Below are 24,469 nucleotides of genomic sequence, written 5' to 3'. Positions count from 1 at the left end.
TAACATTATTTATAAAGTTTATTTAAAAATACATTAGAACAATATAAATATTATATGGGATAAGTTGGCAATTACAGTATCAAAGAAAAATTATGGTAATAAAATTTTAAGTGATTTTGGCTATATGGTACATGGTAGAGAAAATACAGCATGCTGTTAACAACATATTCATTGATTATGCCTTAGTACAGAAAATAGCTATACTGTATTTATAATAATTAATAATTTTATAATATATATTTTTACATTCTTGCAAAGGCACTAACATGCATAGTGTTTTGGGCAGATACGGCTGCCAATGAGGGTTCTCATTTTCTTCCAAGAAGCCGTTGCTCTCTATACAGTACTTATGGAACGTTTTATACAAGCCCAAAGTCCTGTCTCTATGATGACATCCATGATATTATCCATTTTATATATACACAACTCTAATCTATGAACAATGAAATGGAAATGGTTAAATTCATGGTTTGTGTTCCTATCAGGTACAGTAGGTTTGATCAAGCTTCTATGTTTTCAAAGTAAAATGTGTAATGTAATGAAAAGCTGTATCATTCCGTACAAAAAAAATATTTGAAAAATAATATTACAGGAAAATTCACCTTTTTTGGCAACTTGGCCTATTAGGTACAAATATATCGAGTTGTCTTTTTTAATTATTTGCAACTTGAGATGATGGTCAAGGGTGAACCGTATTGTCTAATTTTTACTTCAAATTTGTGGGCATATTGTTGGAACACAGAAAGTTTTTTGAAAGGTGGATGTATAGAAACATGCCTGTTTTGCATGACCTTGAAACGAATTATCGTCACTCTTGAAAATTAGGCAGTGTATCTTCCGTGAAGCCGTTTCCAATACCTGAGTAATGCTTACTTCAGAACTTTTTTCCAGAAGAGAGCACACAATTTCCACAAACACAGAACCTAAATAAAACACAGTAAATTAATACTTATAACAAATTAGGTAAATTATATACAGTGCATCAAAATTAGCACATGGTTTTATAAACAAATCATGTCTAACCTGTTCACATTTTTGGAAATGATATGTGAACTTCCCTAAGGCTTTTGATAAGGTAGCACATGAAAGACAGACATGAAAACTGCATGCCTGTCTTTTCCTGTCCCCCAAAATACAATGTAATTTATTTTAGAACACCTGAATATCATTGTTTGCTTGCTGTAATATTCTCCTTACATTCTGAATTATATGCATTTATAGATACATACCCCTCTCTCTACCTATCATACACTCAATCCAATACTCTTGAATTAACATCCTTACACATCATAATATACACTCATTCTCTGAAACACACAAAGCTATGCCTACCTTTTATTACCCCCTTAAAATTTTCAACCTTTCGTAACTACACAAGTACAGTAACCTCTTCCCCCCCCCCATCCTCAAACCCTCCATCATTTGATTTGTCACCATTCTCCCATTTACTTAAGACGCATCTCGCTCACACCTAGTACATTTATCATACCATATATAAAATGTACTTTTACTGTAATTCTTTCCTCCTTCTCTGATGTATTCCCATTTCCTCCCAAAGTAACCTCCACTGCTGTTCTGCCTGGTTCCCCTCCACCCCCAAGCAGGGATGATGGCTAGTAGCTACCTCATCCCTTTGTGTGTATTTATACCTCAATAAACTTATTTTAATTTGAAATATACCAGGACAGACTGGGGATAAAGGTTGTCGTCATGTCTGAAAAAAACCCGCATTGAATGTAATGAAATGCCATTCTCTGGGTGAGACCCGGAAGCTCCCCGGAGCTATACCGGATTGATGTGTATATATTAGACCTTGGCAACAATCAATGGAGTTCTAGGCTAACTGGGGACCACGAGCCAGAACCTGGCCCCCTCAGTGAGGCATGTGGAGCAATGGACTATAGCCACCCCTATGTAGTTGGAAGCGGTCTGTCTGCCATCTACCAGATCAGGCACCCAGAAAGGTGGAATCCCAAGACAAAGTACAGCTGGTTAAACATTGCAAATTGAAAGCCGAACGAGCCAACAGAACTCCCCAATCAGAACACAAGCAAACAAGCATTACGTCACCACAGTCGCTGCATCGCTGTCTGCACAACTCTTCCCCCCTCCCTGAGAGGGGGTGGGGGGGGGGGTCCCAGACCTCCCATGCCGGCTACCCAACCCCAGTTGAGAGGCTGAATATCAAAAATGTGAAAAATGCCGACCAGAGGGAGGGAGGGTTGCCGGGGAGCCTCTGGGTCTCGCCCAGAAAATGGCTACACAGTCGCCGAAGCCAGATCTGACCCCACGGGTAGACCAGCACAGCGAAGTTTAGACTCCCACACAGCTGCTTGAGCAACTGACGAGTGACCCGGATGCCCTCCGAAAACAGCTGAACACGGGACTGCAGCCACAGCAACGCCGCTGGAGGGAGAGACAAGGAAGCGGTCCGAAAGTCCCCACACAAGACCCAGTCAAGTCCGAACCTGAAAGGGAACCAAATGGTACGTCCTCCAGCTAACGAAGAACCTGAACCCAGCAAGCTGAGGAAAGAACCAAATCCCTGGCGAGCAGACATGCTGACCGGCTGGAAGCCCAGACCAGCCAGACGTCGAGGCAAGTCAGAACCTGAACCCCATAACAGACTAAAACGAGTAACCACGACCCAGGTAAGTTATGTAAAAATGTGAGGTGCCAGATTCAAGCCGAATGGAAGGCAACAAAAGCAGTAAGCATGCTGCCCCCACGACAAAACCGAGCCAGTCCCTGAAACCTGGATGAATCGGTATGTGCCAATACGGGTTGTCACGTCCCAAGCTGCCAAGGCAAGTGCAGCAAACACCGGCCTAGAACCCAGCTCCTCCACATCCTCCTTGAGCCAGTCTGAAGACAACTCCAGGAGGGAAAGGCAGTGCAAGACCGAAGCCAAATGCCCATGGTCTAATATATACACATCAGCCCAGTATAGCTCCAGGGAGCTGGAGCATCTCTCCACAGAAAACCCACAATTTTCTGGAAACCAGAGTCTGATAACACATACTAAAATGTAATTGTTTGAAGATTAACAAAAAATAGATTAAAAATTAAATAAACAATTATTAAAAACAAAGATAAAAGTAAAACAAAAACCCTGAAACATTGAGATACTGCCTCTTTTCAGTTCCATCAAAAATAATGTACAGTACTAACAAAACCCACCGCAAGGTGGTGGTGCATGATCTGGATACCTTAATAAATAAGATTCCACATCTAAGTGTCAAAGATCTTGACTAAAAATATCTTGTAGTACATGTGCAGCTTTGTTAGCAGCAGGCTTATTGGTTCTACTGGACATGATATTGCACCTACTAGGGATTAATAATGTATAATCTTGTACAATAATATGTAATGTATTCCCATTCCACAGATACCAATCATCAGATAAACCTAACCATATATTACCATACCTTCAACATCTCGGTGGAAAGCAAGTTTATCGGGAAGAGTGGCATATGCAATAAGACGATCCATCTCATAGTAAACATACGTAATGTCATTACAATCATCCAATTCATTAGCTCTTGAACGATTTCTTCCATCTGTACCAGCTGGTTGTCCACCTGCATAGTATGAATTGCAATAGCGTCGATAAATATACAGTATTTTAAGAATGCTTTAAAACATCATGAAATATAGAAAACACAAACATCTCTTATGTACCGTAATAAAAATCTGACTACTGATAAATGTATGCTATACAAATGATTATGGTTAATCATGAATAGATCTACAAAAATCTTGAGTTATGTAATGCAGAAGTAAAATATTTGCCAATCTTAAAACTTAAACAATTTCTGCCAAATATATCTTCCCAGGCTGTTTCCAAACAAATTATGCCAATATTCTTGAACATGAAGTTTAGTGCTATCAATGAACTTTGATGCAAATGTCATCCTCTCTTGGCATATGGTTGATCAAAGTTGACTTAAGCCATCTTAGTACCTTGATACTACTGTCACACTATTTTTCTTTAGAAGATAGGAGAGAAAAGTAAGCCTACCAGTAAGGGAAAACAATGTCCCTATGCCTTCCATAGTAATACAATTACACTGTTAAACATTCACTCCCTCATCACCAATTGTTTTACATGCACTTGTTTGTACAAAGAAAAGTGGGGGAAGTTGTAAAATAAGACAAAGAATCAAGGAGACTAAAATATGCAGGAAAATGACCAGAAAACTTGTAGCCACTTACCGAATTTAACAGGAATTGGTTTACTTCCTTGGCATGATGCTAAGAAGAAGATTTTAGGCTTTTTATTAAAGACTTTTGGCTTTGAAAATTTTTCAATAAACAAATCCCTTTCATACGTCTTATCATTAGGAAGAATTAGATTAGTTTCAGAGCCGTGGCTTATAAACCAGTAAACAACAGAGTCATAATAACGATACTTTGTCATCTGTAGTTCTTTATTAACATAATTTTCTATAGTCTCTTCACTGGGATTTCTCTCAATTTTCACTGTAAATCCAAGAATATCTGCAAATACACGATTTATGTTTGCTATTTCAGCCTCAGCTCCATTTCTCCCTTCAGTAACACAGAAAACAATGCATAATCCAGCTGGCTGGCATTCTCCTGGATAACTTGTTAACATGCGTATCACATTTTCAATGGTTTGTTGCTCAACGCTATTGCTTTGATGACACATTTCAAGAAAATTTATCAGCTTATCTGTATATATGCGGTTCAGCTGATTATTGTCTTCTAATAGCCTTATTATATAAAAGAAGAGAGTTTCCTTCAGTCCATCGTGATTCAATTGCTCTAATGTAACTACTAAATCTTCACCTATACTGTTATTTTTGACAACATCCAATAGATTAAAGACAAGAGCAGGTGTCAAACAATCACATATGCGATTCATGAGCATGTTTTCTGCATATACAAAAAAAACACCATTTCTTTCATTCTCATTAAGATTCATATCATCTTGTACCATTTTTACCTTTTCATTTAAATATTGGCATTCAATCCCTAGGTAGTTGCAAGCCTGTGCAAAGGTAAGCAAATCTTCATCGAGTTTAATTCTAGATGTATTAAAAGTTTCCGTTTTACTTCGAAGATCTAGATTGCAGTAATTTATCAACAGCTTGTAACGTTCAAGCAATATATTAATAATATCGTGATGACCCTTTTCATGGTCTTTCAGAATAGACAGAAAAACATCTCTGGCTTTCTGGACAGCTTCAATATTTTGTGGCTGCTGCTTCTCTGTACCCGTAGTCTTGTCACCGTTGTCTAAAAGAAATAGGAGCTTCACTAATTTTTGAAGTGGAATAGCTTCCAATTTTGAAACATCCATTTTTCTATTGTCTGAAAGAGAAAATTTCTATAAGATTTGAGAGATTCCAAGGGATACTAGTAGATACAAAACATTAATTTTGGAGAATGATTTTGTAGTGTGCTTTGTATTAGACCTTAGATGGCAACTTACATTTTATGATTTATTTTTGCTCATACATTTATGTGAATTCATCTTACACCATGCACTTTTTCCTTAAAAAGAAATGTAAGGAAATCAAGATTATCTTATAAAATCCAATAATTAACAAGAATTGACATCTTGCTGGCTATAATTACACAATGCAAAAATTTTTGTTCTAGGATAATGATATTTTCGGATTATTTGTGGCTGCAAATTATAGAAAATGGCTATTACTCCTCTAAAGCTTTACTTTGACATATGATTCAGAGAAAACATCTTAAAAGGCTTTTTAAAGGCTGTTACTAGGAGTCTATGCTACTCCGACTTATTATAGAATTGCATGTAACTCGAGAATAGATGAATTCTAAACAAAAAGTGTTTACAACATTTGTGAGACCTAACCTAGAATATGTAGCAGGGTGCAAACACATGCTACTAAATAGCTTCCGGACCTAAAAACTATGTTAATTATATAAAAACAAAACAAAAAAAAATAGGTGAACCAATCACCATGTAACAAATGTTAACAAATTGACAAAGTTGATACAATTGATAAGCAGCAATTTTTTAAATATATATATAAAAAAAGCCTTTAATTCAAGCAAAGAAAACAAATGTGCCAAAAGAGAATTCATAAATACCCTTTTGAAAAAAATCAGTGGTGGGTGGTTAAAATAACTGAAATGAGAGGGCTGCACATGCCAAAACCATGGCAAGCTTCAAAATATCATGCAATAAAAATCACTGGGAAGACAGGACACCATGAGCATAGTGCTTATCCTGGAACTACACTTGGGTACAATTGTACCCGCCAGATCTGCACCATATAAAGTATCTCTTGGCACTGTACATATATTGACTGTCTCCAACAATGCACTCCCGAGATGACTATATGTAGGATTGGTATCGGGACACATTCATTCATTCTCCTACTGGGCTCACTTCTAGCAACACCACTGTCAATCTCAGAAATGCATCATGGTATTGCCATTTCATTGTTCATATGAGAAGCTTAGTAAAGTTCTTTCTACTACCGAGCCCACTGCATTCCCTTCTGTGCTCAACAGATGCACACTGGCACATATTTTATATATACAGTATATCAGTTTGGGGTTAATGGTCCTGAAATCAGCCACTAAAGAAACCCTTGATGATTTGTTTCTATGCTGTTGCAGGATCTGGACAATATTTTTTGCCATGTATGACACAATGCTATCTGGAAAACCTGCAAGCACAAGGAAGTTCTAAACCTCCTTGTAGCCAAATCAGTGCCCCTAATGTGCCTTTATTGTCAAGATAGATTGATTAAATTCTCCTTCATATAGGATACTTTTTAGATTAAAGCAACTGAACTGACATTCATTTGTACATGAATGTGAATGAATATATGAATATGTGAATATGATGCACTTGAGATTCACACGTAAAGATTGAATGTACATTTATTCCTATTGCATATAAATCCTACATCTATAATATATAAGTCTACTACATACATCTATTATGTAAAAATCTACTAAATAAATTACCAAGTATGTAAAATCTATCAAATCAATGATGTATAAATCTACATAATTATGTATAAATCTACTACATTATTATGTATAATATATTGTTTTATAAATCTACATCTATTATATATAAATTATTACATCATGCATAAATTCACTAAACCAGTTGTGTATGATTCTACTAAATCAATTACGTATGCACAAATCTACCAAATCAATTATGTATATTTCTACATAATGTATAAATCTTTTGCATCTATTATATATTAATTACTGTATTATAAATCTACATCTATTATATATATAAACTATTACATCAATTATGTAAAACATACTACATAAATTATTTATAAATCTTCTATTGGTTATCTATTATGTATAAATCTACAACATCCATCAATTAATAGGTGCCCTTAATTTGGTAGACCAATCAATTATACTGAACAAATTATAATACAGGTATCAATATGATCAGAAATGGGAATATTAATGACAATTCTAAAAAAAAAATCCACAAATCTAGAAATATTAAACAAAATCATACACAAAGTCAAGGAACTTCAATTTATTTTCACACTTGCCTTCACGAACATTTCCAAAGACTTGCACCTGTTGATGTTATTCCTTAGGCTGTGGAGAAATGCCATAGGATACAAACAGTATACATGGTTCAAACTATGTTAATTTGCTAGAAATAAGAATACTGTAGTAGTACAGTATATAAATGTCTAAATATTCTTAATCAGACTTTTTTAAGCAATAGAAAATAATAATACATTAACACCTAAAAAGAAAACTGGCAGACACTAAGTCACAATAACATGGCTGAAGACACCACGACCAAACCACACATCAGAAGACGAAGAAACGTCAAAGTTTTGTTCCATTCTGGACCATTATCAAGCTCGCACACGAGTTGATAATTGTCCAGGACGAACCGAAACGTCGTCATTACTCCATCTTCTGATGTGAGGTTTGGTCACCTCAAAAATGTCTCACACTCATCAATGCCAATTTAACACTCATAATGTGTATTCACCTAGTTGTGTTTGCGGGGGTTGAGCTTTGCTCTTTCGGCCCACCTCTCAACTGTCAATCAACTGTTTACTAACTACTTTTTTTTTTGGAGGCAGTTGTAGTTTATTAACTACTTTTCTTTTTGGAGGCCTGGTCGAGCCCCAGGCTCGACCAGGCCTCCACCCCCAGGAAGCAGCCCATGACAGCTGACTAACTCCCAGTTACTTATTTACTGCTAGGTAACAGGGGCATTCAGGGTGAGAGAAACTTTGCCCATTTGTTTCTGCCTGGTGCGGGAATCGAACCTGCACCACAGAATTACGAGTCCTGCGTGCTATCCACCACTAAAAAAGGTGACACCCCTAGGGTCAACACTTGCAGCAGAGGAGCTCCAGCATATTTCAACAATCCTAAGTATTGTAGTACAGGTTGATGGTAGTGAGTGGTGTCCCAGAGAACATAAAGGTATAGTGCTCTGGAAAAATAGGTGAGATAACAGGAAAGTGCTAAGGGAAGTGAAAAATCGGATGAGAAAAAGTTGCCCTAGTGTTTACAGTGCAGAGAAGAACATTCAAGATGGCCACTGGCAAGGGGAAAAACAAAACAGAGCTTGATTTTGAGGGATTCAATGAAGAAAGCATTGATATTAGTAGTCTACATAACAAGTTGGTAAATTTAGATACTATAGTGAACTCTCATGTAGAAAAAATTAGTAAATTGAAAGAAAGTAATGACCATTTGAATAGCAAAGTTTTATGTCTTGAGGGTTTAGTGAAAGACTTGCGCAAGGATAAGAATCAATTGGAAACAAATTGCAAAGCCATGGAAGAAGAAAATAAACTCTTAAAAATAGCTTTGGAAGAAGTTAAAGTAAATTTAAACATAAATGACTACAATAGGTTAGGCAAGGAAATTCAACAGGAGAAACAGCTTTTGTCAGCACAGATGGAGGAAGTTACACAGGGAATAGAACAGTGCAAGAAAGATATGCAACTCACTTATGCACAAGTGGCCAAGGAGAAGGAAAAAATAGAAGAAGCAGTAAAGGAAGTCAAACACTGCAGCAACCAAGATAAAACAAACATTAGGCTAGAAGTGAGGAAAGAATTGGCATCTAACCCGAAGTTGGTGCAAAACACAGTTGATCGGAGTAAGTCCCTGATCATTTTTGGCTGCAAAGAAAAGGCGATAACATCTAGGTCAGAAAGAGCTGTAGAAGAAGCTAAAGTAGTAGATAAAATTGTTGGCCTCGTGGAAGGTCTTACAAACAGAGAGAATGTGTGCGACTACAGGAGAATAGGCAGGTACGTAAAAGGGAAAGATCGACCTTTGAGGATCACCCTAAACGGTGCCAAACAGATGGAAGAAGTACTAAGGAATGCTAGAAAATTGCAAAGGGATGAGGATGGGAAAGGGTGGTCGTTAAGACGAGATCTTTCAAAAGAAGATAGAGAGAAGCTGAAACTGAACCTCGCCGAGGCAAAACATTTAAATGAGAGCAGGAATGAAGAAGAAATAAATTCTTTTTTCTACAAAGTGATAGGGGTAGGCAAACCAGTAAAGTGGTACATAAAGGCAAACCAACAAAATCAATAGAGAGAGGGGGAGTGAAGAATAAGGAGAGGGGGAACAAGTTCCCGAAGATTGCATACACCAACATAGATGGAGTGAGATCGAAGATACTGGAGTTAAGTGATGTAATACAGCTGCAGACACCAGACATTGTTGCACTCACGGAGACAAAACTTGAAGATGTAATTTTAAATGAGGTCATATTCCCAAGGGGCTACTCAATTTGGAGACGGGACAGAAAAATTAGGAAAGGCGGTGGCGTTGCTGTGCTGGTAAAAGAACACCTAAAGGTGAAGGAAATAATGACTGCCAATCCACAAGAAGTTGACATAATAGCACTAGAGATCTGCTATAAGGATGATAAACTAATGATGATAAATGCATATAGTCCACCGCCAAGCAGCACATGGTCAAAGGAGGAGCTAGATAGTAAACGTGAAGGTCTTATAACAATAATGAGAGAGATTATAGCGAGAGCGGATAACGATAGATCACGACTGTTGATAGTCGGTGACTTCAACTTGAAATCCATAGACTGGGAAGCATATGAAGCTAAAACAGAAGATTTTTGGACCTGTAAATTTATAGACCTCATCCTGGAAACATTCTTGTATCAACATGTTAAACAAGCTACGAGGATGAGGGAAGGGGACGTTCCCTCCATGCTAGATTTGATATTTACCAGGAAGGAGGAAGAGATATTTGACATTCAGTACCTTCCTCCCTTGGGTAAAAGTGACCATGTCTTTTTGGGAATAAAGTATGCAATGCGTTATAAGCTGGAAGAAAATAAGGCGGTTGAAGCAGTTGAAAAACCAGACTTCAGGAGAGGACATTATGGTGACCTTAGAAATTTTTTTAGTGAGTATAATTGGACAGACTTGATGCTAGGCAAGGAAGTGAATGAGATGTATGGCAAGTTTTGTGAAATATATGATAAAGGCACAAAAAAATTTATACCAAAACAGAGATGCAGAACTAGGAAACAGGATTGGTTCAATAGAAATTGCGAGAGGGCTAGAGACCGAAAGACACAAAAATGGAATCAATACAGGAAGAGGCCGAACCCCCAAACATACCAGCGATACAAAGATGCGAGAAACAACTACACGGCAGTGAGGAGAGAGGCAGAAAGAAATTTTGAAAAAGGGATTGCGGACAAATGTAAAACAGAACCAGGTCTATTCTATAAATTCATAAACAACAAATTGCAGGTAAAGGATAATATTCAGAGGTTGAAAATGGGAAATAGATTCACGGAAGATGAAAAGGAAATGTGTGAAACACTAAACGAAAAGTTCCAAAGTGTGTTTGTACAAAATGAAATCTTTAGGGAACCAGATACAATAAGAATTCCAGAGAACAACATAGAACACATAGAGGTGTCTAGAGACGAAGTGGAAAAAATGCTCAAGGAGCTCGGTAAGAACAAAGCAGCTGGCCCAGATGGCGTTTCACCATGGGTTCTGAGAGAATGTGCATCTGAGCTCAGCATTCCACTTCACCTGATCTTTCAGGCATCCCTGTGTACAGGAATCGTAGCAGACGGGTGGAAACAGGCTAACATAGTTCCAATCTACAAAAGTGGCAGCAGGGAAGACCCCCTCAATTATAGACCTGTATCATTGACAAGTGTAATAGTGAAAGTATTGGAAAAACTAATCAAAACTAAATGGGTAGAACACCTAGAGAGAAATGATATAATATCAGACAGACAGTATGGTTTTCGATCTGGAAGATCCTGTGTATCGAATTTACTCAGTTTCTATGATCGAGCCACAGAGATATTACAGGAAAGAGATGGTTGGGTTGACTGCATCTATCTGGACCTAAAAAAGGCTTTCGACAGAGTTCCACATAAGAGGTTGTTCTGGAAACTGGAAAATATTGGAGGGGTGACAGGTAAGCTTCTATCATGGATGAAAAATTTTCTGACTGATAGAAAAATGAGGGCAGTAATCAGAGGCAATGTATCAGAATGGAGAAATGTCACAAGTGGAGTACCACAGGGTTCAGTTCTTGCACCAGTGATGTTTATTGTGTACATAAATGATCTACCAGTTGGTATACAGAATTATATGAACATGTTTGCTGATGATGCTAAGATAATAGGAAGGATAAGAAATTTAGATGACTGTCATGCCCTTCAAGAAGACCTGGACAAAATAAGTATATGGAGCACCACTTGGCAAATGGAATTTAATGTTAATAAATGTCATGTTATGGAATGTGGAATAGGAGAACATAGACCCCACACAACCTATATATTATGTGAGAAATCTTTAAAGAATTCTGATAAAGAAAGAGATCTAGGAGTGGTTCTAGATAGAAAACTATCACCTGAGGACCACATAAAGAATATTGTGCAAGGAGCCTATGCTATGCTTTCTAACTTCAGAATTGCATTTAAATACATGGATGGCGATATACTAAAGAAATTGTTCATGACTTTTGTTAGGCCAAAGCTAGAATATGCAGCTGTTGTGTGGTGCCCATATCTTAAGAAGCACATCAACAAACTGGAAAAGGTGCAAAGACATGCTACTAAGTGGCTCCCAGAACTGAAGGGCAAGAGCTACGAGGAGAGGTTAGAAGCATTAAATATGCCAAAACTAGAAGACAGAAGAAAAAGAGGTGATATGATCACTACATACAAAATAGTTACAGGAATTGATAAAATCGACAGGGAAGACTTCCTGAGTCCTGGAATTTCAAGAACAAGAGGTCATAGATTTAAACTAGCTAAACACAGATGCCGAAGAAATATAAGAAAATTCACCTTCGCAAATAGAGTGGTAGACGGTTGGAACAAGTTAAGTGAGAAGGTGGTGGAGGCCAAGACCGTCAGTAGTTTCAAAGCGTTATATGACAAAGAGTGCTGGGAAGACGGGACACCACGAGCGTAGCTCTCATCCTGTAACTACACTTAGGTAATTACCAGGCTACCAGGGCCCCTAATGTGTGTGTGTGTGTGTATTGTGTATAATGGAAGAAAAATACAACATAACTTTCTTGCCATTGAAAAATTACCCTTATACCTGCCAGTATTTCCTCTTTATATTTTGTCCATATTGCATCACTTTCTGAAGCTACTTTGCTTTCTGCAAAATGACGGGAAACAGGAACTACTTTCACTCCAACTAAAGCTAAATTTAATTAGCATTAAGAATATGATACATGTAAACAAAGATGTGCATATACTATAAGAATGTAGGTGTAATATAAACAATACTCGAGAATTCATGTATGAGCCAATAACAATTATTCAAAATCAAAGTCAAGTACTAACTTTGGCAAACTGTGACAATTATATTACAAACCTGATGAGCACAGAATCTTGCAATTTTTCAGACCCTCCTGGAACTCAAGATTATTTGGTGCCAAGTTACAAGCCTTTTCAAAATCTTCCACTGCTTTTTGGAGATCAACTTTAAAAGACAAAATTAAATGTTCTAAATTATTTATGCAACACCTGCATTAGAAAACCTATCACATATCTTTCTAAGATCATCTGTTAATAAAACCTACTTGTATCCTGTGTCCTGTAGTTTTTATGGTTTTTCTTAGTTTGAGAATTAATTCTCAATCACAAATACTGTAATAATTTATGCTTAAACCCTATTTATTAAGCTCTTATGATAAAACTTACACTCACTACAGAAGCCATTTTAAAAGTTATATATACATAACCATATATCCATATATAACCTCACTTTACAATGTAACCAATGCTCACTTTGTAAGCACTTACCTTGCATCCCGCCAGTCTGTTGAGACAAGCCAGCACAAAGTCTATAGTAAACTGTTCCTCTGTTGTAGTATGCAGCAGCCAGATTTGGGTCTAGCTGTATGGCCAGGGTATAGTCTTCCACAGCCTCATCGAAGCACACTTGCATGTATCTGCAGTGGCCTCTGTCATTATAGAACAGGGCTTCTTGCTCCTTCCTACAAAATAGTTAGGCTGTCAAATTTTAATACCATTAGTTGCAATACTGGCAAAAAACCAGCGTTGAATGTAATGAAACGCCATTTTCTGGGTGAGTCCCGGAGGCTCCCCGGAGCTATCCCAGGCTGATATGCTAATGTCAGACTTTGGCATCAGTCATGTGTATGGAGTTCTTAGGCCTACCGGGGACCACGGCCAGAACCGGGCCCCCTCAGAGAGGCAAGGGGAGCAATGGCCTATAGAAGCCCCCGTGTAGTTGGAAGCATTCTATGTCTGCCATCGACCGGAACAGGCACCCAGAAAGGTAAGCGCCCCAAAACAAACCCCTATTCTGGTTAAAATTGCTACCTAATACCGAACTAGTGGATAGAACTCCCCAACCGAAAACAAGCAAATTAGTGTGACGTCACACACTGCCGCGCCGCTGTCTGCGCAGCTCCCCCCTCCCCGGGAGGGGGAAGGGGGAGCCCCAGACCCCCCGCGCCGGCTACCCACACCTCAGTTCTTGAGGCTGGATGTCAAAAACGCGAAAAACCGCCGACCGGAGGGAGGGAGGGATGCCGGGGAGCCTCCGGGACTCACCCAGAAAATGGCGTTTCATTACATTCAACGCTGGTTTTCTGGGGGGAGCCCCGTCGGCTCCCCGGAGCTAACTACCCACAGACAGAAAAAGAGGGACTTACCCGGGAGGCGGTCGTCGCTCACCCCTCAACTCGAAGCCGAGACAACTGGCTGCAACCGCCGACCCAAAGCAACACAGGCCCGACGAGGGCCAGGGACATTCACAAGGTAACGAGCAGCCAGGACCCTGTTCGACCGCCAAAATCCCCGCGCCCGAATATCAGACCAAGACATATTCCCAAAGACGGCAGCAAGAGCCGCGAACTTACGAACGTCATGGGCACGGGGATAGACCGCAGGCTGGCTAGACCTAATAACCCTGCGGACGACCTGAGAGACCCGAACCCGCGAACAGGGAAGAAGGGAAACCGGATCAACCCACAGCGCGTCCCCGGACACAGAAGCTGTGGCGCGCAAATAACGGCGAAGCGCCGCAACCGGACACAAAACATGATGCACCCCCGGCCTGACCAACCAAGCATCAACCACCCATGGACCCCTCCGGAACGCAGCAGTCTCATTCTTCGCCAGAAAAGAAGGAGACGGCTGCAAACGAACAAAACTATCAAGCAAACTTCTAAAGCTGAACCCCAGGGACGTGTACACTCACGGGGACCTAGCAGGGGGCGCCACCGAGGAGAACAGTGGAAGGGCAAAAACAAACTGAATAAAATGACAGAACCCCCCACCAGGCAAAAACAAAAAGAAAAACAAAACCCCGCAAGAGGACAGCGAACCCCAAGGAACAGAGCCGGCCGCGATGTCGGGAAGTACAAGCTGAGCAGCACCCTGCGCCCCTACCAGTGCAAACTGCCTCTTACCTGCCGGTAACAAGGGAGAACAGAACACCCAAGAGCCCAACAGGCGGCCGAAAAACCGAAAGGTAAAACGGACCAGCAGAGGCAGACCCCGAGGAGCCTGTGGAAGGTGGCCCCAAGCCCCAAGGGCAGTACTTACAGGGCACCTAGGGAAGGCAGCCCTAGGCGCATGCAGCCCGAGTACTGAAGATAACTCCTGGCTCTCGCACCCACAAAACTAACACCACACTCAAAGCACAGTGCAGTAGCGACACCGGAGCCAGAGCACACGACCATCGCCTATAGCATCAGCCTCAAGAACTGAGGTGTGGGTAGCCGGCGCGGGGGGTCTGGGGCTCCCCCTTCCCCCTCCCGGGGAGGGGGGAGCTGCGCAGACAGCGGCGCGGCAGTGTGTGACGTCACACTAATTTGCTTGTTTTCGGTTGGGGAGTTCTATCCACTAGTTCGGTATTAGGTAGCAATTTTAACCAGAATAGGGGTTTGTTTTGGGGCGCTTACCTTTCTGGGTGCCTGTTCCGGTCGATGGCAGACATAGAATGCTTCCAACTACACGGGGGCTTCTATAGGCCATTGCTCCCCTTGCCTCTCTGAGGGGGCCCGGTTCTGGCCGTGGTCCCCGGTAGGCCTAAGAACTCCATACACATGACTGATGCCAAAGTCTGACATTAGCATATCAGCCTGGGATAGCTCCGGGGAGCCGACGGGGCTCCCCCCAGAAAGTTTAATGTTTTAATATTGCCATATGGATATTCTTACTACCGAGGCTGAAGTTAAAAGGAAAGACCTAAGCCTATACAGAAAATCCATCTTATCTCGTCAAAATAAGGGGTAATTAAGTGAAATATTGTACTATACTAATTAATTAATAACTCATGATGTCAGGAGACAGGCAGCCAGAGTGTATTTATACATAATTTAAAAATAATAAATTATTATTATTATTATTATTAAATGTTATTACATGTTAGGCTTATATTATATATAATATAAATAACTGGCACCATAGCACCCATGACCTAAGCCAAATACTATAAGAACAGCGGTGTGCAATATTATTATAATATAAGTATCTTACGTCAATTGTAGTGTGTTGGCATCCCTTAACACCTTAGAGAACAACTCCTCCGCTTCTTTATATTGTCTTGATTTGAGTAGCTCTCGTGCCTTCTCTTCGTTATTTTTTATAGGCTCCATTTACTCTGCTGCAATATTAAGGCTTACAGTGATACAAATTAAATAAATAAATAAATAAATAAATAAATGTTTATTTAGATAAGGTACATACATACAAGAAATTTTTACAAAGATTGGTTGACTTATAGGTAGAGCTAGTACATACAATGCCTAAAGCCACTATTACGCAAAGCGTTTCGGGCATGATAGAAATTATGATAGATAAAAATTATGATAGAAATTATGAAAAATATATAGATGTACTCTGTACAGAAAGTACACTGAAATCAGCACTGTACATAGTGTTATTGGACACCACTTAACTTCAACGCAGGCTGAACTCCCAAGCTGTATTAGCATGATTACAGGAAGTAGTCAAATGTCATAAAAATGCCCCAAAAAAATGAAAAAAGAAAAAATGGTTATAAAGTAAGATTCATGTGGATCCCTTCACATGTGGGAATATTGTTTAATGACGCAGTTGATGAAATAGCGGAGAGAGCCTTGGTAAAAACTTGTGTCAATGTTGTATGTCAGAAAACTTTGAAAAAATAAAGAGAAGAATCAAGATGATCCAAGAGGATGAAGAAAAAGTTAAGAGAACTGTAATGATCGACAGCAGTAACACACATAAGCATTATGGAATAATAAACACAAATGTGTCCTTCACTTATGGTAGAGGAAAGTCTACATGGAAGTACTCAATTTACATGAGATTAAGAGGAGGATACAAATATATCTGGCAATATGGTGTTTATGTCAGTGAAAAATATAAGGTGTTTAAATTACTTGTATGTAGTATGTTTCATGCCCACACCTTAGATCATTACGTATTAATGTCAACTCATTGATAACTATAGAAATATGGAAATAAGTACTGTAGTGTACCACATCAAATTGTTTGGATGCGTAATAATGGTATGATAGACAATACATGAAAGCTACAAGCACTTTATAATAACAATAATTTATTCACAAGAAGGTACAATAGGTTGGTGAGATTACACAAGAATGGTATTTGTACATTCTTGCAAAGTCACTCACACACATAGCATTTCAGGAACTATTTTAGCAACTAACATTAATAATGGTAGTAGGCCCAAGAGAAACAACAAGCGAGAAGGGCTATTCAATAAATTCATATTTAATAAAAAGAGGATAGACTGGGAGAAAATAAACAGGGAACTTAAACATTCAATGGGAAAATGTTCTAAGATATAAAAATCCTACACAAGGAATAGAAAAACTGACTTCTGAAGCATATGAAGTCTGTCTGAAACATGTTTCTTTTGAGGAAAGCCAGAAAGAGGTCCAATGTAGAAAGAGAACACTGACGACATTACAAAAGGAGGAAGAAATTAATGGAAATGCTTAAGCAGACACGACTCTCCATACAAAGAAGGAATAATTTAAACAGGGAGATTGAAGAAATCGAACAGAGACTGAAGCATTCCTATCAGACTGAAGAAAGGCAACTAGAACAGAAAGCAATTCAAGAAATAAAGAAAAACCCAAAATATTTCTTCACATATGCTAAATCAAAAGCGAAAACCACTGCCAGTATTGGACCTATTCGTATGGTTTCCATCACTAAGAGTCATGGAAACCAATGACCTCCACAATCCAGGCCAACATGGATTTAGAGCAGGAAGATCATGCCTCTCACAGCTACTTGACCACTATGACAAAATCACCGAGGCATTAGAGGAAAAACATAATGCAGATGTCGTATACACAGATTTTGCAAAGGCTTTCGACAAATGTGACCATGGAGTGATTGCACACAAAATGAGGTCAATGGGTATAACTGGTAAAGTAGGACGCTGGATACTCAATTTCGTGTCGAACAGAACACACAGAGTAACAGTCAATCAAGTAAAATCGAGTCCAAGCACAGTTAAAAGCTCTGCACCTCAAGGTACAGTCCTTGCACCACTGCTGTTCCTTATCCTCATATCAGATATAGACAAAAACACAAGTCACAGCTTCGTGTCATCCTTTGCAGATGATACAAAAATCAGCATGAAAATTACCTCTGCTGAAGAAATTGATAAACTACAAACAGATATTAACAAAGTTTTCGATTGGGCACCAAAAAATAACATGATGTTTAATGGTGATAAATTCCAGGTACTCATATACGGCAAAAATGAGGATCTTAAACATAATACAGGGTACAAAACACAAATCGAATCTGCCCATAGTAGGAAAACAGCATGTCAAGGATTTGGGAATAATGATGTCCGACGACCTAACGTTTAGGGAGCATCTTGAGGTTATCTTGAGATGATTTCTGGGCTTTTTTTAGTGTCCCCGTGGCCCGGTCCTCGACCAGGCCTCCACCCCCAGGAAGCCAGCTGACTAACTCCCAGGTACCTATTTACTGCTAGGTAACAGGGGCATTCAGGGTGAAAGAAACTTTTGCCCATTTGTTTCTGCCTCGTGCGGGAATCGAACCCGCGGCACAGAATTACGAATCCTGCGCGCTATCCACCAGGCTACGAGGCCCCCAGCATAACCAAGGAAGTATTGAGTCTGCCAGAAAAATGATAGGATGGATTACGAGGACCTTCAAGTCCAGAGACCCCATCACAATGGTTGTACTCTTCAAATCACTTGTGTTGTCCCGTCTTGAGTACCGCTCAGTACTCGCTTCCCCCTTCAGAGCAGGAGAGATTGCTGAAATTGAGGGAATACAGAGAACATATACGGCACACATAGACGAGATAAAGCACCTAAATTATTGGGATCGTCTCAAAGCTCTCCAAATGTACTCACTAGAAAGGAGACAAGAGAGATACCAAATAATATACACATGGAAAATACTGGAGGGACAGGTCCCAAATCTGCACAGTAAAATAACAACGTACTGGAGTGAACGACATGGAAGAAAATGCAGAATAGAACCAGTGAAGAGCAGAGGTGCCATGGGCACAATCAGAGAACACTGTATGAACATCAGAGGTCCACGGTTGTTCAACGTCCTACCAGTGAGCATCAGAAATATTGCCGGAACAACCGTGGACATCTTCAAGAGGAAACTAGATTGTTTCCTTCAAGGAGTGCCGGACCAACTGGGCTGTGGTGGGTATGTGGGCCTGCGGGCAGCTCCAAGCAACAGCCTGGTGGAACAAACTCTCACATGTCAAGTCTGGCCTCGGGCCGGGAAGTAGAAGAACTCCCAGAACCCCATCAACCAGGTAACCAGGTATCATATCAGGTAAGATGAAAAGGTACATTGTAGTAACGTTTCATATCAACTAATAACTACAATATACAGTACATTGGACAGAGGTGATTACACTGGTAGTGATCTATGTCTTAAGTACTAATATTGGTGAAGTGGGTACTACAAGATATAGTGTGAGTTTGAAGCACAAGGTAGGAAACTATGAGAATGCCCCAAGAGTGTAACACTTAAATGCTGCATTTACTATTTTAATCTGCAATGTAAAATGTGATACTTGTCATGTAATTAGTGGATTTGTACTCACTGAATTTGTGTGACCTTGAGGGACTTTAAGTAGAGGAGGGTATATCTAAATACTGTACAAAATATCTAAAATACATCTCAAAAGATAGAAATATAGAACTATCTTTTTGAGATGTATTTCATGGTCTCAATAAATGAACTTGACCTGTTGTTGTTGATTTATGGGCGACGACGATCGTGGGATAGGATGTGCCTCGGAGTACCCGTGATGGGTTAATCACGAAGCCGAATGGAGAAATGAATGTCGCTTATCAGTGGAAACTAATGTGCCTAAGAAAATTTGAAGAAAATTAATAGATACCTGATAGTAAAATTTGAGATTATCAACAGGTACAATGTAGCATAATGAGGATTATTTCTAGGTACTGTACACATTTGCATTCAACATAACAACCATGATACTGTATAAGATGATAGCAGTGATTACAATAGTCAAGTTGTATGGCTTAGGCACATATATTGGGGTAGTGTGTAGCACAAGATACAGTGTGAGTTTAAGGTACTAGGCAGGAAACTATGAAGATGAAATTAGGTACTGTACTTTACGGATATACTTTTGAATAAGGCATAGGTTGGAGTTTTTTAATATGTTACGGAGTGAGTTCCATAAACTAGTTCCTTTTATTTGCATAGTGTTAACATAGATTTAGTTTGACTCTGGGGACATCAAAGAGATATTTATTTCTGGTGAGGCAATTATGGGTTCTATTACATATGTCAATGAAGCGTTTCAGATCAGGATCTGTATTTAGGAACAGGACTTTGTTCTTGTGAATAGCACAATTAAAATGTGTGTGGAGCGAGTTTATGCTTAGCATGTTTAGGGACTTAAACGGGTCCGTCTAATTACCACAAGCTTCAGAAAGCTTCCTGGCAATACGTTAGTAATGAATAAATATGATATGTTAGGTTAGGCTGACCTGACCTAACCTAACCTAACCTATCCTAACCTAACCTAACTGAAGCTTGGATCGTCGACTTGATTTGGCATCACCAGGTCTTTATTTTCATCTAATTTCTTTATAAAAACATACTTTTTCAGATTAAAATTATGTTTTTTCGTGTTGTACATTCAGCACCAACATTATAATGAGTAAATATATCATATTTATTCATTACTAATGTATTGCCAGGAAGCTTTCTGAAGCTTGTGTAGCTTGTGGTAATTAGACGGACCGATTTAAACAGGGAGGGCCAGTGTGTTGTCTGAAAAGTTTTTTTTATTGTGCTGATAGCAAATTTTTGCTTGATGATGGACTTAAGGTAGTTTGCATTGGTTAAGCCCCATGCACAGATCCCATATGTAAGATGGCTGATTAGATAGATTAGCACACAGCACTGTATAATGAGTGGAGTGTGGAACATAATATTTGATTTTAGATTGTATGTCGATCTCGAACCCATTGTTGATGTGACGACTTATATTGAATTTTGTAACTAGCTCATCAAGATTGTAACTTGCTTAGCTAAATGAATTGTGGGGTTCAGTCCCTGAGCCCATTATGTGCCTCTGTAACCCTTTCCACTACCGCCCACAAGATGGGTATGGGGTGCATAATAAATGAACTAAACTAACTAAGATTGTATACCAACCGTTGTTGAGACTCTTAGGTTATGTTGTATGTAAATCGCAAAACAACCAGATCCAGCAGTTCCCAGGCGAAGCAAGTGTCAAGACGTCCGCTCGTCAAGGTTGAACAAAGAGTAGGGACTTGAGCAGTACAGGAAGGCTCCTTATCTCCCGGCTATCAAGAAACAGCTGACTGTCGGTGGTTTCCTTGTTGGGTTAGGGGCAGCGACAGCACGCGGCCCGTATGCTCCTCGTTCTTGCCAAGAGCCTTTTTTTTCTCTCCCCCTTAAGCCCGGAGGTCATACGTCGCCAGTCGGCGAAAAATAAAACTGTAGTGCCTTACGGCAGAGTAAATAAGAGCAATGTAGTGCACGGCAAGTGTTTGTAGACACAGGTTTCGGGGAGGCGAGAGATATTACACTAAATAATGTTGTTAATTATAAATACACTAAGTAATGTTGTTAATAATGAACTAAAAAAAGTCCACTTATGGATGTCAACCAACAAACTAACACTTAACATAGAAAAGACCTACTACATCTTATTTGGAAGCAAATCTACAAATGCAATTCAGCTTCAGATAGACAATGTAAACATTAGCAATAAAAATGATGGAAAGTTTCTTGGCCTATTCCTAGACAAGAGACTCAACTTCAGCACCTACATACAACACATAACTAAGAAAGTCTCTAAAACAGTTGGTATACTCTCCAAAATCAGATATTATGTTCCTAACTCTGCTCTCATCTCTCTATATTATGCACTAATCTATCCCTATCTCAACTATGGTATCTGTGCATGGGGTTCAACCACTGCAAACCACCTCAAGTCCATCATCACCCAGCAAAAATCTGCTATCAGAATAATAACAAATTCTGCTTTCAGACAACACTCAGCCCCCTTGTTTAACTCCCTAAACATGCTAAACATAATCTCACTCCACAAATTCTCTTGTGTCAACTACATTTACAAAACCCTGTTCTTAAATGCAAATCCTGCTCTGAAACTCTCCCTGGACAGATGTAATAGGACCCATTATCACCACACCAGAAATAAATATCTCTTTGATATCCCCAGAGTCAAACTTAATCTGTGTAAACACTCTATGCAAATAAAGGGACCCAGTCTATGGAATTCACTCCTTATTGAATTGAAAAGCTGTCCAACTTTTGCATCATTCAAAAGCAATACTAAAAAGTACCAAATTTCATCTTCATAGTTTTTTACCTTTTGCTTTAAAATTGCACTGTATCTATTGCTACCCAATCTCCCAATCTTCATGTACCCAATCCGAACATCTTTACCATTGTGATCATTGCTGTCTTCTTATATGTGCTATCAATCTGCTGTATGGTGTCTATTAATCTTGTTTAAATTACCAATCAAGCTGTCAATGTAATCAATCAGAGCTTTAATATACCAATATGCTTTAATATACTTACTAATCTCTCTCATCTCATTTTTTTCTTGCATTGTATCTGTTATCATTTTATTAATTCTGCTAAAATTTACCTACTTAACATTATCTGTTAGATTAAGGACCTGCCCGAAACGCTGCGCGTACTAGTGGCTTTACAAGATTGTAAATACTATGCTATGTATTCTCACAAACCCAATGTACCTTCTTGTATATAAATAAATAAATGAATAAATAAATATTACCTACCCCACACAAAACTCTACGGTCACCCAGTGACCCCCAGGACGACAATGTTTATATTCGAATTATTATATTATATTAAGAACATTACTGACTTAGAACTTTTATCAAATCTAAGCTATGTTAGTTTTAACTCAAATTAAAAATTATATATATAATCTTGTATTATGTTATGGAAAGCGTAATCATTCCATAATAAAAAACAAAAGTGAAAAAATATAATATTTCAGGAAAATGGGACAGTTTTTGTTATTAACAAGCTTAGGTATACACAGCAATGTGCTGCTACCCTGTTTTATATGAAAGATTACACAGTGTAGATACAAAACTAGTTAAAGTTCATATACTATCCCTATCTCACAGGATGGTTAGTCATACAGGGAATCAGGAGAGAACGTGAAAGGTAAGGCTGATCTATTAACCTCCACAAGCAAAATCAGGGTACAGCACAAGCATATCTTCCAATATTCCTGAGTGTATGAAGTAATTACAGAGCTCAAAGCACCTCATACCACTTGGTCTGAAATCACTGACAACAGGGCAATCACAGCTAGGCGACTTAAGTACAAAATATTTATGTGGATCATAACTTCTAGGTCCAAGTCTTCACCAATATCATTTTTGTCCCGCCCGGAATTCTTAGCTAATTGAATTTTGGGGTACAATTCTTGCGCCCTACTGCCCACAGGAGGGGTATAGGTTGCATAATAAATTAACTAAACTAAACTAGTTCCTTTGCAATTTAGGATTTAATTCCAACCACGCCTAGAGCTGTAGATTCCTTTATTTTGTCAATGTTCTTCCTGATTATTTCGCACGTAATGGGGTTACCCATTAACTAATTTTCTAATAAAAAACTTTGAACATTTAATATAAGAAAAATGTCTAATAACACAAAATAATAATTAATGAAAAAAATCCCTTAAACACTTGGCTTTTCTACCTCAAACATTTGCGTGGGTGTTGCGGATGTTATCTAATCTTTTAAGCGTGAGCATTGATATAAAATATTAATTCAGAGTTGGCTGCATTTTTATCGTCTGTCATAACTTGGTTGATCTGATCTGAACCTGAAATTCAGCACCACCAAGGTATTTCGTTCTCAAAACCATACTACTTCAAGAAACTTGGGCTGACAGCAGAACAATCGCTGTCACTCAAAGGGCAGAAAGAGCTAGTTTAAAGATTCAATATATTTTTAGAACTGACAACTACTGTATATGTATGATATGATGGCCGCCGCTCGCTGACACGGACCACATAAAACATCATCCAAACAGTTTGACATTGTAATTGATAAAATTAGGCTGGGGTATCGTTACTTATGGCAGGTGGCCGCAGGTAATAAATCTCCCAACAGTGAGCATTCCAAGTGTAAACAAGAACTAGGATACTCATCAATATCACATTGGTGAATGACTTTTATTAGACCATTGGCATGATGCACTTTGAGCTTTGTGACTACTGAATTCACTCCCCAATATTGGGAGATCTCATACTTAACCCAAATTTTGCTAGTGAAAGCTAGTAGACTGGATTCACACTCCATGTTTTGGCACCGTATGTAATTAATCATCTGAGATGGGAATATCAGATGATATATTTAAATCATGGCCGATACGATTGATGAAGATTAAAC

The 24,469-nt window shown here is 38.9% G+C and overlaps 1 protein-coding gene across 7 annotated transcripts in view; it reads right to left on the bottom strand.

The window, feature by feature from the left end:
• The window catches only part of LOC123758841 (caspase-8-like), a 56,074-nt gene continuing 31,605 nt past the window's right edge, over positions 1–24,469 (bottom strand). For 3 of the 7 annotated variants that reach the window (XM_069334595.1, XM_069334596.1, XM_069334597.1), the window contains exons 2-7: positions 16,010–16,136; positions 13,301–13,494; positions 12,870–12,977; positions 4,216–5,337; positions 3,429–3,581; positions 1–923 (exon numbers count right to left, since the gene is read on the bottom strand). In XM_069334595.1, coding sequence (XP_069190696.1) covers positions 712–923; positions 3,429–3,581; positions 4,216–5,337; positions 12,870–12,977; positions 13,301–13,494; positions 16,010–16,128 — 1,908 coding nt within the window. In that variant the 5' untranslated portion in view covers positions 16,129–16,136 and the 3' untranslated portion in view covers positions 1–711. Of the gene's footprint in view, positions 924–3,428; positions 3,582–4,215; positions 5,338–12,869; positions 12,978–13,300; positions 13,495–16,009; positions 16,137–19,745; positions 19,871–21,193; positions 21,407–24,469 lie in introns of those variants that run through there. The other 4 variants (XM_069334594.1, XM_045743578.2, XM_045743577.2 and 1 more) reach the window with 4 other exon arrangements.

This window comes from Procambarus clarkii, chromosome 31, assembly GCF_040958095.1.
Source record: "Procambarus clarkii isolate CNS0578487 chromosome 31, FALCON_Pclarkii_2.0, whole genome shotgun sequence".
Lineage (NCBI taxonomy): Eukaryota > Metazoa > Arthropoda > Malacostraca > Decapoda > Cambaridae > Procambarus > Procambarus clarkii.
The sequence above is the reverse complement of the archived record's forward strand: the minus strand, read 5'-3'. Positions and strand labels throughout refer to the sequence as shown.